Here is a 25,783-nt window from a genome sequence, read left to right as displayed (position 1 = left end):
TGCAGGAATGAAATAAGGAGGTATAATGAATGAAAATGGTATTTTTAAAATAGTTTATCCTCTATGCTGATAATTCATCTCAGGAAGTGCAAAGCAAGACTTGGATATCTGGTATTAAGAGCAAAGTTCAATTCCAATTCTATATCCTTTCAAGTCTGACATAAGGGAGCATAGGTTGGTGCTGAAAATCAAAAAATATGTAGATGTACATGGGATGATAGAGACTGGGAATGAGGGATTTCAAGTGGAATTCTTTATTGTGCACATTTTTCATGCATCATTAGGGAACGGAATACTTGTTCCAGTTTCAGATATGTTGAAGATCAGAATTAATATATTTTTCTAAGGGAGCAAACCAAGAGAAGGAAAATGGAAAAGATGGGAGTTATAGCAGTGTGACAATGACCAATTGTTTGGAATTATTTCCAATCAGATAATCTAGCATAGAGATACATGTTAGTCTCTATTTTTCTCCTTTCCATATTAATTTTCAATATATATGTACTTTATGCCTGGAAAAAGTATTTATTTGGATACATGGATCTTTATTTAATGAATTATTGTCCAATATTTCTGTTTGTTCGAACATTCTTGATAACTTACACAATACATACTCTAAAAATAATAAAATAACAGAGTTAAAATTAAAATAACCAACAATTAGAAGCTTGGTGAAAGACATACTTTCTATTACTTATCTAAGAGCCAAACATACAACGCTTTAAGGAGAATATCTTATTACTAGAGAATATGACCCTTTCCTCATATATATGATGATGAAACTTCTAACAGAATGGACAATCCTATTGATCTAAGTTCCAGAACATTTTCATAAATGAAGATGCAGTACCACACATAATTAGGCTTTAAGTCATTTAGAATCATAAGACTAGCACCAATCCTTTTAACTGTGCCCATTAAGCAATTGCTAGCTAGTGCAGATATTTTAATGTCAGTATCATGGGACTCCTGTCTTACAGCAGTCTTCCGCTGTATTTTTTACCAGTTACAATTTGTAGACATTATCAAAGGTGCATAAAGCACAGTGTAGTATCTGAGAAGACTGTGATCAAGACATGAATTGTCACTAAGTCTGACCAGTCCAGGAAGGCTCACAGCATCCTAGCCATAATAGTTGAAATATGCTCTTTGGCACAGCTGCCATCTGTAAATCCAATTATATAGCTGGTGGAAAAGTGCTCTTCCAATTTTAAAGTACAACTTCCTGGGGGAGGACCATTCATCCAGATCAAGCTTTACTTTAACCACAGAATTGGACTTGTTATACCTTATCTAGGCCACTATTGATATTCAAGGGTACTGATTGCCTTGACATTAGAAGGCAGAGAAGACTAGATTTGGTATCCTCAGCATACTGATGGCATCTATTCCGAAGACCAGAACTACTGCATGATGAGCTAAATCACAGTTTTGCCAAAAAGCCCATGGGGACACTATGGGGAATGGAAGTAAAAGCTGACAAGAGAACTAGGAAAGTCATACTCCCATTTGCTTTCTGGTGTTTCAAAGCAAATGTTCCGCAAAAAAAACATGGTAGAAGGAAGGGATTTAACTATGGTTTCTGTTACAAAACCATTGTTTTCCATGAAGTTTAAATTCAGCCAATTTTTAATAACACTTATGAGAGTGGAAAAACATCTAGCAGAAATATTTGTAACATGATGATTAATGACTGTGTTAAAGTATCTTAAATATTAGAACAAGATGACAAATTGTAAAAGGAAGACATTCTTGAGTTACTTATATTGCTGTAGTCCAATTTACTTCAGTGCATCTGAAACAAAAGAAAAGATCAAATAATACATATGACATTCAATACACTGCCAGTTTAGGTTTTATCAAAAAAAGTTAAAGTCAAATGTTTTGGAAGCCAATATGCATCTGGGACTGTTATGTCTGGGAATGCAATCTAGAGCAGAAGAAAAGAAAAATTGCCCTTCATACAGCAAATTGCAGTAAAAAATACATACTTACATTTTTGTTAGAATCAATGAGTATTTTCCTGCTACCTTTTTTAGTGAAGGAGACTATTTTTCTATATTAAAAAATTGGAAAGGCACTTCTGAATAATTTCAAATGATATATATATATATATATATATATATATATATATATATATATATATATATATATATATATATGTGTGTGTGTGTGTGTGTGTGTGTGTGTGTGTGTGTGTGTGTGTGTGTGTGTGTGTGCGTGCGCGTGCTGATAAATAAAGGGAGACTAGTATAGTTCTATTTCAAGCTATTTAGCTAGCCATACCCTTACTGGGATTTGAACCTGTGTTGTATTACGTATTAAGCAGTTGTGTTAACCACTAAGCCACAAGGTTCTCCTCCTTTATCAGCTGGGCCAGGGAAATAGGTATGTGTTTAGTGTCACAACCCCTGGTATATGGGAGGAAGCATACTGCTTCCTTTTTCTGTCTATCGGCTCATCACAAGAGACCATCATGACAGAAAGCCATTATTTTTACTGTTGCCTTTGTTACATTTGTGTTGCATTTGTGCTGATATATATGTACATGATACCACCTACTCGTGAGCTTCGATGTTGTATCCCTCTTCACCCAAGTGCCAATCAAAGAAGCTTTGACAGCTATCCAAAACAAATATAACCCCCCCCAAACACATCCTTGATCTGACCAAACACTGCCTATCCAACACATATTTCATTTATAATGGACAAAAATACAAACCGATAGAAGGAGCACCCATGGGATCACCCCTCTCACCTGTCATTGCCAACCTCTACATGGAAAACTTTGAAACCCAAGCTCTAGAAAAATCTGACCACAAACCCAAACTCTGGCTCAGATATGTAGACGACACTTTCATAATCTGGCCACATGGGAAAGAACAACTGGACAACTTCTTTACACACCTCAACAGCCTACACTCCAAAATACAGTTCACCATGGAAACAGAAATAAACAACCAACTTCCCTTCCTGGATGTCTTAGTCTACAGGAAATCTAATGGCTCCCTAAGACACACCATCTACCAGAAGAAAACACACACTAACCGCTATCTGCACGCACTCTCACACCACCACCCAGCCCAGATCAACTCCGTAGCCAAGACACTCATCTCCAGAACAAAACGCTTAGCTGATGAACAACACCTAAAAACCGAACTACACACTCTCACTAATGTACTGACATCCAATGGATTCCAAAGAAATAAGATCACCAACCTAATCCAAAAAGAAACCCCCACTAAAATCCAGGACAGAGAACAAGAAAACGGAAAAACCCTCCTCCCATACATAAAAGACACCACAGACAGAATCAGCAAAATCCTCCACAAACATAACATCAAGAAATCATTCTGCACAAACCGAAAAATATCCACCATCCTAAGAAACCCCAAAGACAAAATTGAGTTAGAAAATCAAGGAGTATATGAAATCCCATGCACCACCTGCCCCACCACATACATCGGACAAACCAACAGAAGAATAAGTGCACGCATTGAAGAACACAAAAACGCAATCAGAAAAGAAGAACCAACTTCTTCCCTGGTCCAACACCTTAAAGCCACAGGACATAAAATTGATTTTAAAAAGACCAGAACTATTGCCAAGGCTGAACATTTTAACAACAGGATAATCAGAGAAGCCATCGAAATAGAAAAACGCCCACACAGCATGAACAGGCGGGACGATACCTCCCGCCTGCCAGCCATTTGGAAGCCTGCCCTTATTGATAAACGAGTCCCTAACATGAGGAATGACTATCCTTACATGAAACACAAACCCCCAACCAATCAGAACACACCTCCACCCAATCAGAATACAGCCAAGCTCCCACCCAATCAGCTCAAACCCCCACTGGCAGTTAAAAGGAAGAAACAGCCGAGATCTCACATTGCTCCTGGAAGCACGAAGCCTGAAGATGACGAATGAGACTTCGTCGAAACATTGCCAAGATACTTCTAATTTTACGCGGGACAAAACCCGAATAACCAAAGACCTACATACTAACACCCGTGAAAACCTCAGAAAACATTATATATATATATATATATATATATATATATATATATATATATATATATATATATATATATATATATATATATATATATATATATATATATATATATATATATATATATATCTGTGTGTGTGTGTGTGTGTGTGTGTGTGTGTGTGTGTGTGTATTTTCAATTAATATGAAATTTTTTTTTAAAAAAAATCTTTTAATCACTTTATATTTCTTGATTTGTTTTGCCCTTATGTGAAGGTTCTAAAATGGTAATCTTTGTTGGCACTAAATCAGATAGAATTATGCTGTAAATATAGTGAAATTTGTACAATGAAATGAATGATATAGATATGCTAATAATTTTGTGCTAATAGCTCTCATAAGTAACTTACATATAGCCCTCTATTTACTTATCATTCTCTCAGAACATTTTTCAGTATTCAGTTGATATGAAATTTTATACTGTATTGTTACATTTGCTGTTTCATATTAAAAAATAGTTTCTCTTCCCTCCTTATTCTTTCTGATAGTTTTGGTATGAACCATGATGGAATTGGAAATTCTTGTGGTACCAAAGGTCATGAAGCAGCAAAACTTATGGCAGCTCACATTACAGCAAACACCAACCCCTTTTCATGGTCAACCTGCAGTAGGGATTATATCACCAGTTTTTTAGAGTAAGTATTCTCTGAAAGCAATTATAAATTTTTGGGAGGGGTTTATACCCTGGTAGTGTGAATAACAATGCTAGAGAATGTATAGTCATAAGCCCCAATCCAGAAAAGTATGCAGAGTGGATGATCAGCACTGTCAGATTCACTCATACTATTTAGCTGTAGAAAATCAGAAAATAGAATGGAGTAGAAAACAGGAATCACTACAACTTATCATTTAGGATGAACATATTAAGTTTTAATACTGATAGTGCTACCCATCATAAGCAAGAACAAGAGCAAGAACTCCACCTTCAGGTCTTGGATGTCATTGTTCTCTTATTCTGCCCTCACTATATATAGATCTCATATGTCATTGTTCTCTTATTCTGACCTCACTTTATATAGACCTGTGAAAGACTTGTTTTGCCTCTTCATTTAACATGATTACTTCATTCACATGATTAAATGACATTTGACTTTACCATTGTATATGATAATGATTTGACCAGAGCAAAAATGTGTAATGTCTTCTGTAATGTTTGATAAAGGTTGCGTGTGAATAAAATGTTAGTAAAATTTATTTCTAATTAATCATTGATTTTGGGGGCAGAATTGAATTTATTAATAGAATGGAAAAGATGTTATATACTTTGGGATAAGAAGCCAAATTACATCATGGGTTTTAGAAAATATATTTTTCCTTAAACATTTATGATTGATAATAAAAGTGAACAGAAGAAGGAGAAACTGATGGAGGTGGGCAGACAGGAAAGGATGAAATAGAGCTGAAGAGAACATACAGGGGCTATTGATGAGGTTGTAAGCAGGGCAGTAGTCAACATTGGAAGACTAGAGGAAGAAAAAAAAGCAAAGAAGGTAATCTTAGTGAGAAAAACAGAAAATAACACCCAGGAACTCTTTTTTTTAAAAAAAAACATGGCTAGGTATGTTTTGCCCTTCTGGTAGTTAATAGAAATTAAATGATACATTTATATCTATTTTTAGATCCTTCTTTTACAGATCACTAAGGATTTATTTTTGATTTGATTTTTTTGATTTTATTGAAAATTTATATGCCGCCCTTTTCCCTGAGGGGACTCAGGGCGGCTTACAACAATGAAGGGAAGGGAGTGCAAGACAAGACTTAAAAGAAAAGAATCGTGGTTTAAAGAAAAATTAGTCATAAAACACAACATTCACTCAACATTCGGGCGGGGTGAGAGTAATCCTATCCCCAGGCCTGACGGGATAGCCAGTTCTTAAGTGCTATGCGGAAGGCCTGGACTGTGGTGAGGGTACGGATCTCCACGGGGAGGTTGTTCCATAATGTCGGAGCGGCAACTGAGAAGGCTCTCCTCCGCGTAGTCGCCAGTCGGCACTGACTGGCGGATGGAATTCGGAGGAGGCCTACTCTGTGCGATCTGATGGGACGCAGGGAGGTGATTGGCAGGAGGCGGTCTCTCAAATAGTCAGATACACTACCATGGAGCGCTTTATAGGTGGTAAGTAAGACCTTGAAGTGCACCCGACGATCAACAGGTAGCCAGCGCAGCTCACGGAGGATTGGTGTTATGATTCTTAATAATAATAATAGCAGCAACAAAATGTAACTTTCTCCTACATGCTATAACATATGTTACTGTAAAGAAAATCCTTTGGGGTGTGGAATAACATTAGCTTCATTTAGTTTTGCTATCTAGCAAAATATTCCCTGGCTCCAATTTCTGTAACTCAAAGAAGATTGTTGTGTCAGATCCTTGATTAGGATCTGTTGAGTAATATGTTATATGTGCACTTGAATTCAGTTTATCATCACTTTTTTTGTTTTTACCCTTTGCAAATAAATGTCATCTGAAAGAATTATTGTAGAAATGTTGCATTCCAACAGAGGAGTATATTTAATAGATCCAATAACTTGAACTGCAAAGTCCTTGGTGTTCTCTAAGCTTGGTTATTTGCTTGCAGATATCTCATTACTTAACATTTTATATTACCTAGTTGGGTAATGAGACATCTGCAAGTAAACAGCCAAGCTCAGAGACCACTAAGGCCTCCAAATGTTAGATTGCTCGAGGAACTAATTTTAATGGTTAGTTTTGTTTATTATTCATTTCTGTTATATATAATTTATAGGCTGAAAACTATTCTTATTTCCATTCATGTTGTAATGGCAATATTTGGGGGTCAGATGGATGATTAGCAATCATTCAGAACTTAATTACTTAATTACTTTGTACAATACATGTATTTGACTTGTGGCTTCAAGATGCTTCTGTATCAATATGTGGATAAAATGTTTCTGTTTAAGGGTTTAGTTTTGAGCCTCAAATGAAATAGTTTTCTGACTTAGTTATTCTTATGTAGGAAGATCTCTGCATTCTTCAAAAAGATTTGTTCTAATATGTATTTTGTCCTATTTATGCTTAAAATGGTCTTTAAAATTTAAGTTTATAAAATAAACCTTCATTTAACTTTTCCTAGCATGCATAAAGTTTGGAGGAAAAGTGGAATTTAAGGTCATGATCATAGTTTGATCATGAATTCACTGATGGTCTTCAACAAAGAACTTTTACTTGACGTTATATAGAAAGAGAAAATCCTGTGAACTATCCCAAAGGTGCTTTTTCAAGAGGCAATTGGACTTTCTAGTTTTCTTTTGAAAAATTTCATTTCTCATCCAAAAAGCTTTTTCATCTATCTGGATGGTGGAAATTGCACCCAATCACTGGTATAGGTGTGCGGACAATATTTTAGTGAAGAGGAAAACACAGGAATTGGAAGTGTTCACCAAACATACCAACTCTGTGGACAGATATATCAAATTCATATGGGAAGATGTTAAGGAACATAGTCTAGCTTTCCTGGACTGTGCGGTACATATTAAGGAAGACAGAAGGCTTAACATTGAAGTTTACAGAAAACCCACTCTTGCATTTTTATTCTCACCACCCACTGGAGCACAAAATGGGAGTCATCAGAACCCTACTTCACTGATCTGAAGGTTTGCTACCAGCAAAGATGGGAAAGAAAAAGAATGAAAACACATCAAGGAAGCCCTTAGAACGTCTGGCTATCCCAAATGGGCCTTCATCAAATCTCAAAAAAGACTATATAGGAGCTCCTCCATAACAGATAATGAAGAGAACAATAAATGAAGCAACATAGTCATTCCGGAGGTTGCAGGCACATTAAAAAAGCTCAGGAGGACATAACAGCCACGTGCACACTTCAAACCCAAAAATACATTAAGGCATAAGCTTGTCCACCTCAAAGATAAAACACCCAGACAAAAACTGGTATATGCAGTACAATGCAGTGTGCCCTAGGCAGATTTGTACATTGGGGAAAACAAAACAACCACTTCATAAGTGCATGGCACAACTTAGGAGAACAAACACATCAGGACTAGATTCAGCAGTCCATCTGTATTTAAAAGACACAGGCCACTCTTTTGAAGACAGCAAAGTCCACATTTTGGACAGAGAGGACTGCTGGTTTGAAAGAGGAGTCAAAGAGACCACAAATGTCAAAATTGAACAACCCTGTCTCAACAGAGGGAGAGGGATACAATATCATCTATCTCCCACCTACAACACAATTCTTTTAACAGTTCTAAGAAGGCTCCACACCCATTTGCACCAACTGACTCTGATGACACAGATAAACCTCCAGGTGATCTTAACAACTCACTAAAAATGCAAATGACTAGCTGCATTTTTCTGCAAGGGCTATAAATCCTTCCACTCCCCACCATCCAGTCAGAGCTGAAGAACTTTATTGGATGAGGAATGAAACATTTTCCAAGAAAAATCAGAAAGTCCATTTCCCTCTTGATAAAGCACCTTTGGAGCAACCATGACCTGGATGACTGAGAATCTCCATAGACATCCTGTGAACTACTAATCATTAACATACAATGACATGCTTGAGCAGTACACAAAATAGCATTTTTATGAATATATTGAAAATAAGTTATGAAAAGTTATGAATTAATGATCCATAATAGCAAAGCATTTCTACTTTCTATAATACACATGTATTTACATAGCTGTAAATGTGGTTAGGACTTTGATTTGTCTTCAGATCATATAAATCTTTCACCTTTTTATTAAAGAATAGTATTTCTGAATTTTTTTATGTTGAACAGTTCAGGCCGTGGTACTTGCCTTGATAACGAACCTCCCAAGCGTGATTTTCTTTATCCTGTGGTGGCCCCAGGTCAGGTGTATGATGCTGATGAGCAGTGTCGCTTCCAATATGGAGCTACATCACGCCAGTGTAAATATGGGGTAAGAGCTCTAAATCCTTATACTATATTAATTGTCCCAAGTAGTCACTTATACATATTTCATCCTCACATAAAAGTTTATTCACATATAAATGTTAACATAGTTTTCTACTAGTATTTTGATTGTATTATTGTTTCAAATAAGGAACATCAGTTTTTTATGCTGCATCTTTTGCTTGAGTTGTTTGCATATATTAAATACATAAATGTTTGAACTGAGCATTTTTCCTCAAAATCAGTTGGATCATCTTAGAGTTTTAACTAACTCAGAACACTCATTTACCTGTAGAAATGCTGCTAATGACAAGGTTTAATGACAATGTTTAAATAAAGATCTCAGGATACATCTTTCTTTAATATGAAACAATTTTGCACAGTAAACAGTTTTAATTATGTTACGTATTACACTTTTTTGCTTTCTGTCATGGCATTATTATTAGTGACTGTGATTACCATTATTACTGTTAATCACTGTAATAATGAGTTTATTAAATTCATTATTACAGTTATTATAATTAGTTGAGTTGAATGAATGTATTCCATCCCTTTTATTCTTTAATAAAAGAATTGTTTATTATTTTGAAAATGATATTCAAAAATTTTGTGTTTTCTCCACATGCATTAAAAACCAACATCCAAATACAGTTAGGTTATAAAAAATTATTAATACAAAATAAACTTTTAGTTATTTTACTAATACTTAAAAACAGCTTGAAATAGCATTTAGTGGTTTTTATAAGCTAAAGCATCACTTACAATGATTCTGTCACCAGCAGGGTTTAAATATGAAAATGGCATTGAAATGGTATTTTGTAGATTTGTTGCCAAGTTACATATTATTTTATATACTTTTTAAATAAAATATTTTCTGAATGATAGTGTTTTGTCAGGTCTAAAAACTACATATAATAATTTACCTAATCATTTGCAATAATCACTTCTTTTAGAACCACAGTACAAAAGGAATTCAATTTTAATATCCCTAGGGTGATAAGTACAATATTATTCTTGGGATGAATTTTGGCAATTCATATAGCAATGGATTTTAAAGTTTTTTGTGGTTTGTTGGCTGACTAACTGTTAGCTTTTGACTTTTTCAACAAAAAGCCTGTATTGTTTCTGTTTAAGTTTCTTCTGCTTCTGTTTCTGTTTTTCTTCTCTTGATGTCCACATACTTTCATAAACTTTTTTCACTTAGCTATCCCATTTTAGGTATATTTAATAATAGAAAGGTGCAGTCATTTGACTTTATTACATGAAGTATCAGCATGAGGTATGCTTGACATTGAAAAATCAGTGTATATATTATCTTTTTAAAATAGACTTTTTATTAGCTTCTCAAATAGTGCATTTATCTGGTTTTATCTTTGCAATAGTTTTGTCAGATAGGTAAGATTTTAAAATTCATAGTTGGTACAAGATTACCCAGTAATAGGCAATGTGTGTGATCTAAACTAAATTTCCCAGGTTCTAGATTGACACTGTTAAGTTTTGCACTCTGAATTCTATACCACCTTCCCAGTGGTAGGTTCTGGACCCCGGCACAGCCGGTACGCTGCACACTGGGCCGTGTGTCCTAGACGGGCAGGCGTGCTGCGCATGCCACTGCCCTATGACACCCACCTGCTCGGCGGAGGTCACGTAGGCACTACACGCTGTGCACATGTGCGCAATGGGCCAGTTGCATTATAAACAGCCATGGAATGCTGGCAGGCAGATGGGCCAAACAAGCCACCGTACTGGTAAGGTGGCCACTGCTCCCAGCTACTACTAGTATTCCCATACTGGGCCATACCGCTTGGAACCCACCACTGCACCTTCCCTTCTGCACTAATTTTAAACTAATAAGAGATTAAAAAGATAATTCTTAACTGATGTTGGTACAAAAACAACTCACATTAGAATGGTGACTTGTCTTGATTGGATATTTGCAGGTTGATACCTTCTTTGTTGGGAAGGTTGTTGAGAAGGTGGTGGCCTCCCAGCTTCAGCGGTCCTTGGAGGAAACCAGCTACCTAGACCCATTCCAGTCCGGCTTCAGACCTGGTTACAGCACAGAAACCGCTTTGGTCGCATTGACCGATGATCTCTGGAGAGCCAGGGATGGAGGCCACGCCTCCATCTTAGTTCTCCTTGACCTCTCGGCGGCTTTCGATACCATCGACCATGGTATCCTTCTGCGACGACTGCGGGAGGTGGGAGTGGGAGGCACTGTTTTGCAGTGGTTCTCCTCCTACCTCTCGGACAGGTCGCAGTCGGTGTTGGTCGGGGGGCAGTGATCGACCCCTAGGCCCCTAACATATGGGGTGCCGCAGGGGTCGGTCCTGTCCCCCCTACTATTTAACATCTACATGAAACCGCTGGGCGAGATCATTCGGAGGCATGGGATAAGATATCACCAATACGCGGACGATACGCAGCTGTATCTGTCCGCCCCATGCCAACTCAATGAAGCGGTGGACGTGATGAACCGGGGTCTGGAAGCCGTTAGGGACTGGATGAGGGCTAACAAACTTGTACTCAACCCGGAAAAGACCGAGTGGCTGTTGTGTTTTCCTCGCAATAATTTGGCCAGTGTTCCATCACTCAGGCTGGGGGGTCAAATATTACACCCCTCAGACAGGGTTCGCAACTTGGGAGTCCTTCTGGATCCACAGCTGACTTTTGATTACCACCTGTCGGCTGTGACCAGGGGGGCATTTGCCCAGGTTCGCCTGGTGCGCCAGTTGCGACCCTACCTGAACCGGGAGGCTCTCACAACAGTCACTCGGGCCCTTGTGACCTCTAGGCTGGAATACTGCAATGTGCTCTACATGGGGCTGCCCTTGAAGAGCATCCGGCGACTTCAGCTAGTCCAGAATGCGGCCGCGCGAGTGATTGTGGGTGCACCTCGGTTCGCCCACATAACACCTATCCTCCGCGAGCTGCGCTGGCTACCTGTTGATCTCCGGGTGCGCTTCAAGGTGCTACTTACCACCTACAAAGCCCTTCATGGTAGTGGATCTAGGTACTTGAGAGACCGCCTCCTGCCAATCACCTCCTCACGACCCATTAGATCGCATAGATTGGGCCTCTTCCGAGTTCCATCTGCCAGTCAGTGTCGACTGGCAACTACGCGGAGGAGAGCCTTTTCAGTAGCAGCTCCGACCCTTTGGAATGATCTCCCCGTGGAGATTCGTACCCTCACCACCCTCCAGACCTTCCGCACAGCCCTCAAGACCTGGCTATCCCGTCAGGCCTGGGGTTAAAGATTATAATCTACCCCCGCCCGAATGTTGAATGAATGTTGCTTTACTCTTTTAATTATGTATTGTCTTACATGTCATTGTATGTTTCCCCTTCCTATATAAGTTGTAAGCCGCCCTGAGTTCCCTCAGGGAAAAGGGCGGCCTATAAATAAACTTAACCATAACCATAACCATTTATAGTTTCCCTATAGTTGGATAGAAAATATTATATTCATTTTGTAGAGATTTATGTGGCAAGGGCCAAAGTCTTTTTTCTTCAGATATTCTTTTCTTCCTTTCTATTCAAGGGTTTCTGTCCAACTGTCTAAAATGTAGAAGTCTTACTTAGAATGGAGACTAGTAGTCAGTTCCTAGAGTTCTTCATGTTTTGATGTTATTCAGTATTTTGAAATGATATTACATTATTTTTTAAAATGAATTGGGAAGTTTCAGCACAAAATACAATGGCTAGAATTTGCACCTGAACAGCTACCTCATAACATATCTTGCTCATCTTGAAAGGATTTATTTAGTAGCTGTTTATTCATTTGCCCAATGCAAATTGCATATGTTGACATCTAAATGACTTGGTATCTAGTCTTTCCCTGCCCACAAATTAAGGCCACAGATTAATTGCCCCATTATTTCCATCAGAAATATTGCTTATATGAATAACAGTTACTGGCAGTATCTTCTCAGGTATGCAATCTTCCTTGAGAATGCATTCCCAGCTTCAGCTTCATTGTTTTTTAGTGCCAGACAAAATCTTTATTATCCATCTGATGCAATTAAAAATAAATAAGCCTTTTCGGTGTACTAGAATTTGTTGATGAACATTTAAACTGAATATTTACCTGCTGCTTCTTTTTTCTTATTTTATTGCTTCAGTTTTTATTTATTTATACAAAATGATTTCTACAAGCATATGAACTCTTAAATAAAAGAATTATGAATTGAGTCAAATGAACCAAGAACCTAGTTTTATTTCAGAAATCTACAAATAAAAAATACTGTATCATATCACTTGCCAGGGATTGTGTTATTTAGGCATAATCTCTGAGAATAACTAGAACTTTTCACTTGTAAAATTGCTGTATAGTTCTTACTTTTATCTATGAAAACGTCATGGAGAACAGTTGATTGATTACATAATCATTTTGTTTTTGTCTCTTAGCCACCACAGAGTTAGATTTTTTTCCCCAGGAAGTATAGTTTAATACCTAAGGTAATTTTCCTGTAACGTAGTTACATGATTTCATGATACATGATGAGTTCATGATTTCTTTCTTTTTTCTTTTTGTTTTACTCTTTGATTACTCTATAGTAGTGCAGGATTTGGAGATTTGAGAAACCAATACTTTCAGCACTGCTGCTATAACTACTATTTATTGATTATAAATTTCTAAAAAAATACAGACTGAAATGATATGATTTCAAGGATGCAATTAATGACTTTAATGCAGCAAAACATGAAAATAAAAAAAAAACTGTAGCTCATCTATGTTATATTATATCATTTTATTCATTCAGCCTGTGCATGCACACTTCAAAAACAAAATGAAAGAATTACTCCAGATTTTATACAAGCATTTTGCTGCATTTTAAATGAGATGAACTTTGTCCTGATTTTGCTGCGTTGGTTAAACAGCATCCTTGGTTAAACAGCATCCTTTTTTCAGGCTGGCACAGAATCCCAATTATAGACCTGGTAAGGTTGAAATGTATTAACAGAAGGTAGAAAAATTGGGTTAAGAATTATCCAGCTCAGAACAAATGTATTTGTTTTTGTTTGCTTCACATTTACAGATTTAAAGCTGAGATGTAAAATGTATTTTTAGAACTAAGTACTTTACGCATATGGTTTACTTCTTATACTACTTTTGACCATCTGTAAAACACTTTACAATTAGTACTGAAGTTGACAATAGTGTTTGGGTATTTCTATTTTGCAATTCTTTTATAGTTCTTTTCATAGACGATTGGCAGGTTGTATGTGTGTACCTTCATATATTATTCTTAGCTCCAGATATATTTTTTATAAACATATATATATTTGTAGTGAAATTAGAAATACCATCTAATCCTGTAACTATCTATCATGTCAGGTGTTTTATATATGTTTGTTAGTGTTTGTAATTTCCAATAGTGCTATCTAAGCAAAGGAAATTATGAAGCTTATTCATAATGCATTCTTCTCTGAAGAATAAAAATATTCTGAAAACTATTTGAGCCATTTGAGATAGACCAAGTCAAGAAACAGACTTCACAGGAACTACTATAGCTTATTTTGTTATTGAATTGATTATTGAAAAACTGACAAGAGCTTTCCTCTGCTTTCCTTATATACCCAAGAGAATCAAGATAAGTTAGACTTAAATTTCTTCCTCGCTTCTTCTTTCCTTTCATGAGTAAGCTTATGTTTTTGTAATGACTGCTAATCTTTTCTTAAGACTATTTCTATATTTCAATATACTAAAGCTAATAGAAGCATTCCTGGTTTCCAGATTTTAGTTTCTTTCTAAAGTCCTACATGTATCAAATATTTAGGAAAGGAGAAATGATCACACAGAAATCTAGAACACGACAGCTTTATATACTTCTAATTTAATGGGCAAAAGGCATCTGAAGTTGAAGATGTTCAGGTATGATATCATTGGCCAATATTTCTTGCTTCAGTGGCTAAATGTACTGAGAACATTATGAATTTTGCATCCACAAACCCTAGTAGATAAGCAGGGATGTACTCTAAAATAAAACACATGGTTATATCCAATCTTCCACTGAATCATTTTCATAAATAGAACAAGGAACGAGGTCCCCTTCTTCCTATAACCTACTTGGTACCTTTTCAAGGAACATAATTGATGGTGAAATTATTTCCTTTGATGAAATCAGTACTGCTATCTGGGATATTGGGCCAGATTTTCGATGGTGATATAGAATTATTGTAGCTCTGGAATAGGGATTTCTAGCAAGAGTCTAAGGGTCAAATGGTTCTAGACAATATAGGAAACATAAAAGACAGATTCTTTCCACTGATAAATGACAAACGAGCATCTAAAATATTTATATTATATTGCTACTCTAGTGATTATTGGTTTTGGCCAATAGTCAATAGGGAAATTGATAATGCAGGTATTTGTGACAGGTAATTGTCACGTGCCTTCTTTAGCTTCCCTTTGCCTTTTCCCATATAAGTGATATGGAGAGCCTAGATTTTGCATAGTTTGCTCTGGCTAGTGCTTTCAATGCCTTGAGAAGGTTGTTGTCAGTTTTACATAGTCAAACAATTCTAGATCCATTTTGAAGTCTATTTCTACTAAAATTATTGTATTAATTAAAATTATGTCTTGACTTCTCTTTGATGATAACTAGTAGTTTTTCCTATTTATCTTTTATTTCCTGTCTCTGAACTTAAGGACTGCACTAAAGAATTTTGATCTACACTATTGCTTCTGTCTTAGCTATCTTTAAAAGGACCAACCAGGTCTACTGATACACTGCATAGATTTTGAGGGCCTGAAAAAGAGTCTTGGTAATGATCACATCAATTTGGATTACAATAGCGAGATTGGTTGCTTATAATGCAGGATAAGTCTGAGATGCTAGTTGACAGTTGATGAAGCTTGTAATAAGCCAGGGCCTAGAAAGAAAAGCTGAATGATTTACAGATTTGCTAAGGTTCAGATAAGCACCCAATATATAGGAAAATAAGATGAGACTATGATTTACTTTATAGTTGGATTTTTATATTAGATACTATAAAACCTTCAGCATGTATGAATTGATAACATGCTGCATCGCTTCATAATGAGCATTTATGAAAATGGAGCATTAAGATTTGTGATTTTTGGGTGCTTATCTGAATCTAACTGAGGTTCATATATCTTTAATATTCACCCTCATATATATAAAACACAATTAACAGCATGAAACAACTGAGGGTGGAAAAATACTAGCTGGATATTTTTGCAGCTCTGAATTGGAAAGTATTTTTTTTAATGCTCTGTTTTAACAAATGCTCATCAAGAGGTGCAGCATATTAAAGATTAGCATATACTAAAGGAATATTTTAAGTTATTTTAAAAGTAAACTGTAATAGTTTTCCAATGATATTATGTTTTTATCATTTATTTCTCTTTTATTTTCTTAATATTGTGAATAAACAATTTGTTCATCTTTTTATCTTATACTAAAATTTACATATGGGAAATAATACAGCATGTTATTCATCATACAAATAATAATAAATGGAGGGATCGTGTTATATTACTTATATTATGCAGGAGCTTTAGAGATATTTAATATACCTACTTGTACAATTCTGCATGACTTGGAAAGAGGCTCCACAATATATAACATAAAAGCAAAAAGAAGATAATTTGATTTGCTGTTTTTTTTCTCTAGATGGGTTCAGCTTTCTTTAAATGCAAATACAAGCTTCCGAATTCCAAACTGAAGTCATGGAGCCCTAAGATACACCGTTACAGGTTGTGATCTATCTTGTCTTGATCTTGTGAAAGGCTACAACTTCAGTTTATGTTTTGATTACAATTGCCCATATTTCTCAGAGAAATGTTTGTTTTTACATGCACAAATGCAGGTTCTGATTTTGAGCTGATTTTCTAGGTTTCCAATTTTGCTTTCTTCAGGACAACAATTTTTAACTAAATTACTCAGAGAATAGGATAAAAATCTATTTGAAGACAGTAAGTGCATTTCTAGACACTGGAAATAACGAAGAATAAAATTACTTAGAATGGCAGTAGTGAATTAAAAATTTAATTTGAAAATGTAAGCTTTCTTAATCATTTTCATTCTGGGTCTCTAGGCTGCTCAGATTATTTCCATAGTAGATTATTAAATGAAGTCCTATTGAATTCTTATTGGTACAATCATATGTAATCAAAGTTAAGGTATTAAATTTAGGGAATAATACAAATTCATAAAGACAAACAAAATCACAGTGATTAAACATCTCTAAACTTGGCTTTTCCTCAAAAATGTGTATTCAATTGTTAATATTGCTATAAAATGAAAATATCCTAGTGAATATTGGTTTCATATGTTAAAAGAATATATATATATATTTATATCATTCAATAAATTATGAGTTACATTTTGCTTCCAGTTAATTATTCTATAATATTCTTACAATATCTACTGAGCAATGAACTTTCTCAATTCAGTAATGATGTAAAACACAAATTTATTGTATTTATAGATGACTAACTGATAATTTCATTAGTGTTGGAATAGCCTTTTTGTTGGCACAAAAAATCCTAGAAAAATATTAGTTTTGTTACCTGAAATTCTTACAAGGCTTACAGAAATAGAACACAACTCACTCTGAGGAAATTTTCCAAAGAATATTCAGAAGTTTTTTTTTTTTTACTAATACATGATTTTTAATAGGTTTTTTAAACCTTTCTTCTCAAACTATAAAATATAGAAGATAATATTTTTAAATTATACACTTTAAGACAGGATTTTTTAACATTTTTTTACTTCTTTATTATTTTAATTTGTGTCCTACTTTTCCATCTCCAGCGTGCTCAAGATATCTCAGTACAAATTTAAAAGATTTAAAAACTAATTACTGTATAAAATGTAATGGTATACGGGAATAGCCTTGGGAGATGTTGAGAAGAGATAGGCCAAGGGAACAATAAGATAAAAGGCCATTTAGCCCATACAAGGAATAAGGGCAGGGCAAACAGCTCAGAAGGAAGATTTTGTTAATGTAAACTTACAATAAACTAGAATTCGCTCAACTGGCCATGTTTCATGTCTGGTGTACCTTGCAAGACTTACACCAATCTTGCAAGTCTGAAAGTACATTTCTCCCCCTCCTTTTACAGCTTAAGAAACCTGGGAGTGTTCTTGAGATGCTTACTTACCCTGTCCCCATTCCTGCTGTAGGCTAAGTTGCCTTTTATCTGACCTTTCAGCTGTGTCTCTTCTCCCTCTTTCCCATGGTTATTCCACTTATAATTACATAAAAAGTAGCCATATAATTTTCAGATCTAAGGTCAGGGAAAACAGAAATGGTGAATCAGTTAGGATGTTTGACGTAATCCTTAAATTCATCTTCATGCTTCCAAATGTTTTAGAATTGAATGCTTGTATGACTTAACAAACAGATGCATTATTTTAAAAATATCTGGAATTATCTGGAATAGGAAGGGGAAAAAGTGAGAAAGAACTATTCAAGAATGTTATGTCTTTAATAAGTATAAGTATAATCTTTATTGTCATTGTACTTAAATACAACAAAATTGGTTGTATTAATAATGCAATGCAATATATCTGTGTCAGCACAAAAGGATCCTTTTAAATCTTGTTTTGGAAGAAATCTAGATAATATATTAGTGAATAAAAGTATATACAGTAATTGAGATACAAATTTAATAATGATTTATTGCTAAGATAAGCATATGTTACACTATAAATTGTATAAATAATTTTCGGGCAAAAAAATCATTGAATGACTTTAAGTATGAAGGCAAGCTTCCTATTCTACAGAGAGTCCTCGACTTATGACTGGTTACTTAATGACCACTTGAAGTTACAGTACCTAGAATTGTATGTTACATGTATGTAAGATCAACAACTTAGTTGTTAAAATTATTATAATAGCTAAAATAAATAAAAACAGGTAATGCTTTATTATCTCACCAATACAATAAGATACTTTATTATCCTGTATTTCTCCTACCAATTAAAGAAAACCCAAAACATATATATTAAAAGTTGCATCTAATAATAACTAATGTTTATTTTTATCTGTGAAATGTAAATATACATTTTTAAACTTTTTATTTTTCTCAAATCATGTATCAAAATGGAATAAAAGTAATATTTAATATTGATTTCAATTGAATTGAATTTTTAGGATATTTGTAGTATTGTTTACTTATTTGGATTAAAAAGCTAAAATATCTCTTAGCAAGAATTTTCTTTTCCTGTTTCCTGAAATAAAGTCTCCCTTTATTTAATATAACAATATAATGTAATTAATCTTCTTATGTGCAAATTAAACTAATACAAAATAGATGTTTTAAAATCTGATTGGCTTCCTAAGGAGATCTATGCTATTTTCTGAGAACCACCATCCAGAGAAATAATAGCACTGATTTGAATCTGAAAGTTATTATTTTAACTGAATTATATTTCAACAATTCATATTTTGATAACTGCAGCCAGTTTGCCAATAGTAAGGCAACTGGAAAAATGTAATAGCTGTAATTAACTGGTCTTTTTAATAAAATATATTTCAGACAATGCAAGAAATATGATTGGATGCTAACATTTGACAATTAAAGTCTTATAAGCTACATAGATGCTTTTATGAGCAAACACTATTTTAATATAGTAAATTAACCAATCTTGCTTATTGTACTTGGTATTGTACTTGCCTAGCTGAGCTTGTACCATAGTTCTCGATATTTTGATACCAAATATCAGCTTTTTTCAACAGAAATTATTTACTGTTTTAAAATAATTATTGTCATATGATTAAATATGAATAATATTCAGATATTGTCCTATGCATACATATATTGTTGGATATATATTGTTGTTACATATATTGAAAAAGAACTTAGTGAGACATGATGTCTAGACTACATAAAATGCTTTGATTAAGCTGCCTAATTGCTAGCAACAAGGAAATATATTGTCTAAAATCTGCAAGAACAGCAAAAATGTTAATGAATTGAGTGTCTTTCCCAATTTTCTCCTTATTTTCTGATGCATCAGATTATGATGATGTAGAAAACATTTTGAGTGCATCAGCAGAAACATAGATGGGTGGACGCTTTGACAGAAGCTATCTTGTTTCTATATTGTAACATTAATCAAAAACCAATATGGCAATGTGATTAAATATATCATTTTCTGCAATTCTTAGCACCTTCAATGTGTGTTGTGTACAATTCTTGTTTTTCAGGTTAACCAAATCATATCCATCAAATATTATAACATTTCTATAGTGATAGTTTAAATATCTGATATAGGTCCAATTTTTGGAATAGTATGTAATGATTTAGCCTACGCTGTCAAAAAAAATTGAGAAAAAAAGAATAGAGAAGGATTTCTATATTTCAAACTGATAAAACAAATACCTGCTCCACGATCACTGTTAACCGCATACTAATAGAAATGGACCGAATCTGAACACCATTGAAAGTCTTATTCAGATAGCATTACTTCATTCCCAATTCCCACAAAGTCTGACTTTGAATGTGATACTTAACCATCTACCCTATAAAAACATAATTGAGTTCAGCTAGGAGGCAAGAACACAGAAAGGAAGAATCTACCATCTGCAAGAAGAATCTCATAGGGTATACAGAATAGCTCATAAATAATATGTGATCTTGAAGTTTCAGTCTCAGTAATTAGGGCTAATAAGACACTGTCTATGCTTGGTCAAAAGCTGAGATCATATCCTTTTAAGACATCATTCAAATGCTATTAAGTGCAGGAAAAAGGCTTTCCATTAAAGCCTCATGAGCATCAAACTGTATTGCACTTGACTGCTGGAATCCTTAATCTGTTATTTCATACTGACCATGTTTCTACTTTATCCTTTGAGCCTCACTTGCCTTGACTATGTGCTGCCCTTTGAAATGTGTACATAGGGTAGAAAATTCAAGATTTAATTTAATTTAATTAGATTGTACTGTTAATTAATTGGGAGTGCTGTACTAATTTAACACTTGCTGCAAATTAATAGTCTTAGGCATGAGGCCATACAACATTGATGAAATAATTATCAGCAATTGTATATAATGCGGTAAGTTACCATATATATTTCCATTATGAGTGCTAAGGATACATTGTACCTCTCCTCTGTCATGTAATCAAAAAGTATATCAGTGATAGAACTACTTGAAAGTCAGGACATAATGATATCCCCATTTTCCTTTTAATGACACAAATTATACAGTGAAGGAGTATGCTTTCATTAATCATTATTACCTCTTTTATTTGCACTGAATTTGCACTGAATAAAATGAATAGATTCATGTAAAATATTCAATGGAAATATGGAATGTTTTGAATAAATTCAGAGCATCATGCTGAATTTTATGAATGAACAGTCAATATGATATTAAGCAAGCTGAAAAGTATGTTCCGTAAGCCTTAATTTACAATAGTTCATACAGTGACTGTTCACAATTACAGCGGCACTGAACAAAGGGAATTATGACCTGTATTGGAAGTTATGGCCACTACAGTACCCTGCAGTCACGTGAACAAAATCCAGGCACTTGGCAATCCACCAGCTCTTTTGACTAACCACAGGGATGCTGTAACAGCCCTTTTCCCTCTTCCCATTCTGCTGGAATCATTGGACTTATGCCTAACCCCATAGGTTCCCTGCAGACTACTTCCCACCCCAGCCTCCCCCCACTTCATCATATCTTGCTTTATTTATCTTTTCTGGAGATTACTTTGGGCAAGAAGAGGCAGACAATCTCCTGTGTGGTCTTCCTATACAATAGATAAATGGTACTATCCCAGAAGTTGTCACCATACTATCCCAGAATTTGTCATTACCAATTTATACCATCCCAGAAGAGGTGTCATATTGGGAGAGGCTGCAAACAATGGTAAATCTAGTTAGCTACTCTTGATGTTGTTGCATACTGCTGGATATCTTTTGATTCTCTGAATTCTGTGTGAATAAATTAGGATTGAAGTGAACAGAAGAGTTTCTATTCCAGTTTCACTCATCTTACTAAAAAAGCTTCACTGTAGTTTTTACCCAAAACCTTTATTGCTGGAAGTGAAATAATTAATAGTGAATATCCACAATAGAAAATTGGTTTTTTTCTTATTTACTAGTGCACCAAGATTCTGAAGTAGTTTTGAATTGGTTGGGAAAATCTGCAGGAATTGGTCAGTAAGAATGATTCTGACTAGATACGAATCTTGCAGAATGCTTTTCTGTCTTCAAATTACTTCACTTCTTTTATACAGAGCTGGGTTTCCCAAGTATCCTATTATACTTAGGGATGATGAATTAAGAAGACTTGTATCCAGAAGAATGAAAGAATGTTCTTCATTTTGTGAGGCTAAAAATAATCACTATTCAGTCAAATAAGATTGATTTGAATCTCACCTTTAGAGAAGGGGTGAAGTGGTTCTGCCACGCTGAGAAATTGTTTGTGGTTTCTACGTGTGTGTTTGTGTGTGTGTGTGTATAACATTATTATTTTTTGTAGAATATTGTAGATCAAGGACCAATTCACTCAACCTTTGGAATTTGTGTGTGATAAATGGAATATTTACATTGTGAGATTATTCTGTGATGGATTTTCTACATATGGTTAAAAAGAAATGTACAGCACTACTAAATAGGTTCATGGGGAATGATTCCAAAATTTTACTATGTGAGAATTCAGAAAAATATAACTTGTTTTTTTAATGTGAGTTATTCCAGTTTAATAAATATTCTAAAATTCATTTCAATTTGTTTTTCTTTTCTTTTTTATATGCATCTAGAACACTATCTTGGACATTCAACACAAGTATATTTTAAGGAGCATTATTATTCAGTTATTCTGAACAACTTGCTTCTGCCTTCTTTCCCAGGAAGTGTGTAGAGAGCTTTGGTGTCTCAGCAAAAGTAATCGCTGTGTTACCAACAGTATTCCAGCAGCTGAGGGTACTCTTTGCCAAACTGGGAGCATTGAAAAGGGGGTAAGTTTAAATGTCTCTTAATTTTCTTCGGGGCACAGAACGTTTCAGAAGATCAAAGAGGATTATTAAATGTTATGTAAGAAATGATAAACTTAAATAGGGCATCAACAAAATGGAATGTTCATTTTAATTCACTTGCAATTATATATATTTTAAACAGTTCTTATTTTTTTTTAATGTAGTCTCAATATGTGGTCTTTATTAAACAGATAATACTATCTAAAAGTTCTCAGCTATGGCTTCTTTCAATGCTTTTGTTCTGAAAGCATAATCCTGTTACAATGCTCTTCCAATGTGTGAGATGCTGTGAAAAAAAGTAGTAATTCAAATGAAATTATCCAGAACAATTTCTTTGCTTTGTATAACATCCATGGTATTTAACCCAATAGCAAAACATACATAGACACACAAACGTCACTTTTTCTCTAATAGAACCTTGAAAATTCTCAAATTCCTATTGAATTTATTGAAGAAAATGAATAGAAATGTAGGCAGAGGAAGGTATGAAACTAATGTTTTGAAATGCAGTGACTGCTAGCTCCTCGTAACAACACTGTGTTTCTGTTATTATGCATGTACAAGTTTAAACTACTCTGGTAGTAATAAGGCATGAACATGCATTTCTGCTTTTGTCAGTTGATTGTACTTCTTAACAGCAATACATCTTTGTTATAAATTTGACTCCCACAATTTTGCAGTTTTTCTCTAAATGTTTTTGAATGCCTCAAGCTTTCTTGAGTGTTGCTTATTTTTTCTAAGTATGCAGAGGGAATGTTGGCAGGTTTGGGTAGGTTGGAATATTTGTTTCTAAATAATATGAGGAAAATCTTAGAGTATCCACTTTTACTCCACATATTTGCAGAAGTGAGCTAAAGCACTCAGTTTCCTTTGAAGCATTTGTTTAAACATCCATTCAGTCAAAAGAGTAAAATGTTAAACTTCTACAAAGATGGAAGTGTTCTCAGTATACAGATACTGTTGGTCTCTTGTGGAACAAGTATGTGCAACGACATCTATTCATTAAAAAGCATGTTTTGCATGTTCAGTTCAGATGTGGTATATAAACCACAATACCTGTACATGATATAATCTTAGACTCCAGTGAGACAATCTCAACTATTATATGAGGAAATGTTATTCACTCTCATATGAGGATTTTGTCAAGAAATTTATATATTCTATTGTTATATGATTAACTTGTGGTAGATGTTCAAATGAAAAGCTGTGCAAGATAATCCTGACTTTATGGTGTTTTTGTGTTATATAATACATGTAACACATGAGCGAGAGTAAGGTGCTAGCATTTTCTCATGCCTAGACTTTAGGAATTGTATGTGTACAAGGGCAATCCCGGGACTTTGTTAAAATATTATAATATTTTATATATTTTCAAATTTTTAAAAGGAGTCTAGTTTCAAAGATGCTATTGTTCTTTCAGATTAGTTATATAGTTATTTAAATAAAAATAATTATTTCCTACCATGCTGAATGTTTTTTAAGTCACTGAGTGAATGTAAAAGCAGAAAAAATGAAGTTTTTGGTAGGAGTTCAAGACAAAGGAAAGAGGGGAAAGGAAAGAAGAAAATTGAAGAACCAAAGAAATGGAGTACTCTGTTGAGCAAGGAAGATGAACTTGATGGACATATCTAGGTTCCATGGCCTTGGTAAAAGGGGCTTGTATATATACAGCTTCCTTTTTGTCTACAATGACTGACTGATTGCTGCTGCTGGCTGTGTATGACTGGAGATTATTTGCTACTGATCTAGTTGAAGATGTTTTAGAGGACATGTAAGGAAACCAGTTCCCCAGAGAGAAAGATCCCTGAATTAGCAAATTGGGGAGTTTTATGTGGAATTATGCAAGGAATTGCTAATTACCTATCAACACAGAAAGAAAAGGAAGGTTAGTGATGATGTACAAGGTATGTACTGCTTGAAGAAGTACAGTACAAGAAAGTGATAAATTCTTGGACAGGAGATGTAAAGTTCCTCAGGAAAGGCAGAAAATACCAAAAACATAAAAAAGAAGACTGGTGGAAGTACACTATATAGCCCAAAGAAGCAAGTTCCAAAGGCATTTGATAATACTGGAATTCAACTATTGATATTCAGCTCCTGCTCTTGACAACAGTTCATGACTACCTGAGCATGCCCCACCAATTCTGGTTTCATGGAACAAGATGGAAAATATATGGGCCCCAGTTGATCAAACAAACCAAGAACCACTTTGGGAAGAATATATTGTGACATGTGATTCCCTGCTCAGACCTGGTATGGCACTGCAGGTAGTATGTTATTCTCCAGTTACCCATACTTTCTAAAGATGTACATGGGGATTTACGACACTGAGAAAACTTTGAAAATATTGTTGACAATTTCATTTGAAATTTCTTCTGAAGATGGAAGAAATAACCTAATCCTTATTGACTGGGAGGAAATGGTTGAAAAAGTAAGGGTGCTTTGAACCTTGGACAAAGTGACCATGTTATCCATAATATATAGGACAGTAGATATGTATTTGGATTCAGAAAAGCAAAGCAAGATACAGTATACTTCAAACAATCGTACTTAATGGGGAAAAATGACTATATTTAAAGAGAACAATGGATATACACACAGAACCTTCTAAAATGATAAAAGGAAACATATATATAGGAAATGAAGGCAGGCAGTATAGCCAGAAAAATGACACAAGGCAGTTGCAAGAAATTGTAGATTATGATAGAAAGCCTAATGAGGAAAGAGCTGACACTTGTGAGGAATGCCCAGAAAAACAAAAAACACTTTTCAGATATGTCAGGAATAAAAAAAAGGGAGAAAGTCTATACAGTAGCAAGAGTGAACTAGTAACAGTGATGGCCGTAAGGCAGAATGTCTTAACTTATAT

The 25,783-nt window shown here is 34.8% G+C and overlaps 1 protein-coding gene across 1 annotated transcript in view; it reads left to right on the top strand.

Moving 5' to 3' along the window:
• The window catches only part of ADAMTS6 (ADAM metallopeptidase with thrombospondin type 1 motif 6), a 127,180-nt gene that overhangs the window by 62,714 nt on the left and 38,683 nt on the right, over positions 1-25,783 (top strand). The window contains exons 10-12 of the mRNA XM_014060953.2: positions 4,543-4,689; positions 8,816-8,957; positions 22,789-22,896. Coding sequence (XP_013916428.2) covers positions 4,543-4,689; positions 8,816-8,957; positions 22,789-22,896 — 397 coding nt within the window. The remainder of the gene's footprint in view (positions 1-4,542; positions 4,690-8,815; positions 8,958-22,788; positions 22,897-25,783) is intronic.

This window comes from Thamnophis sirtalis, unplaced genomic scaffold (assembly GCF_051295495.1).
Source record: "Thamnophis sirtalis isolate CommonGarterSnake01/CBP01778 unplaced genomic scaffold, rThaSir2_p1.2 scaffold_5, whole genome shotgun sequence".
NCBI classification, from domain to species: domain Eukaryota; kingdom Metazoa; phylum Chordata; class Lepidosauria; order Squamata; family Natricidae; genus Thamnophis; species Thamnophis sirtalis.
The sequence above is the reverse complement of the archived record's forward strand: the minus strand, read 5'-3'. Positions and strand labels throughout refer to the sequence as shown.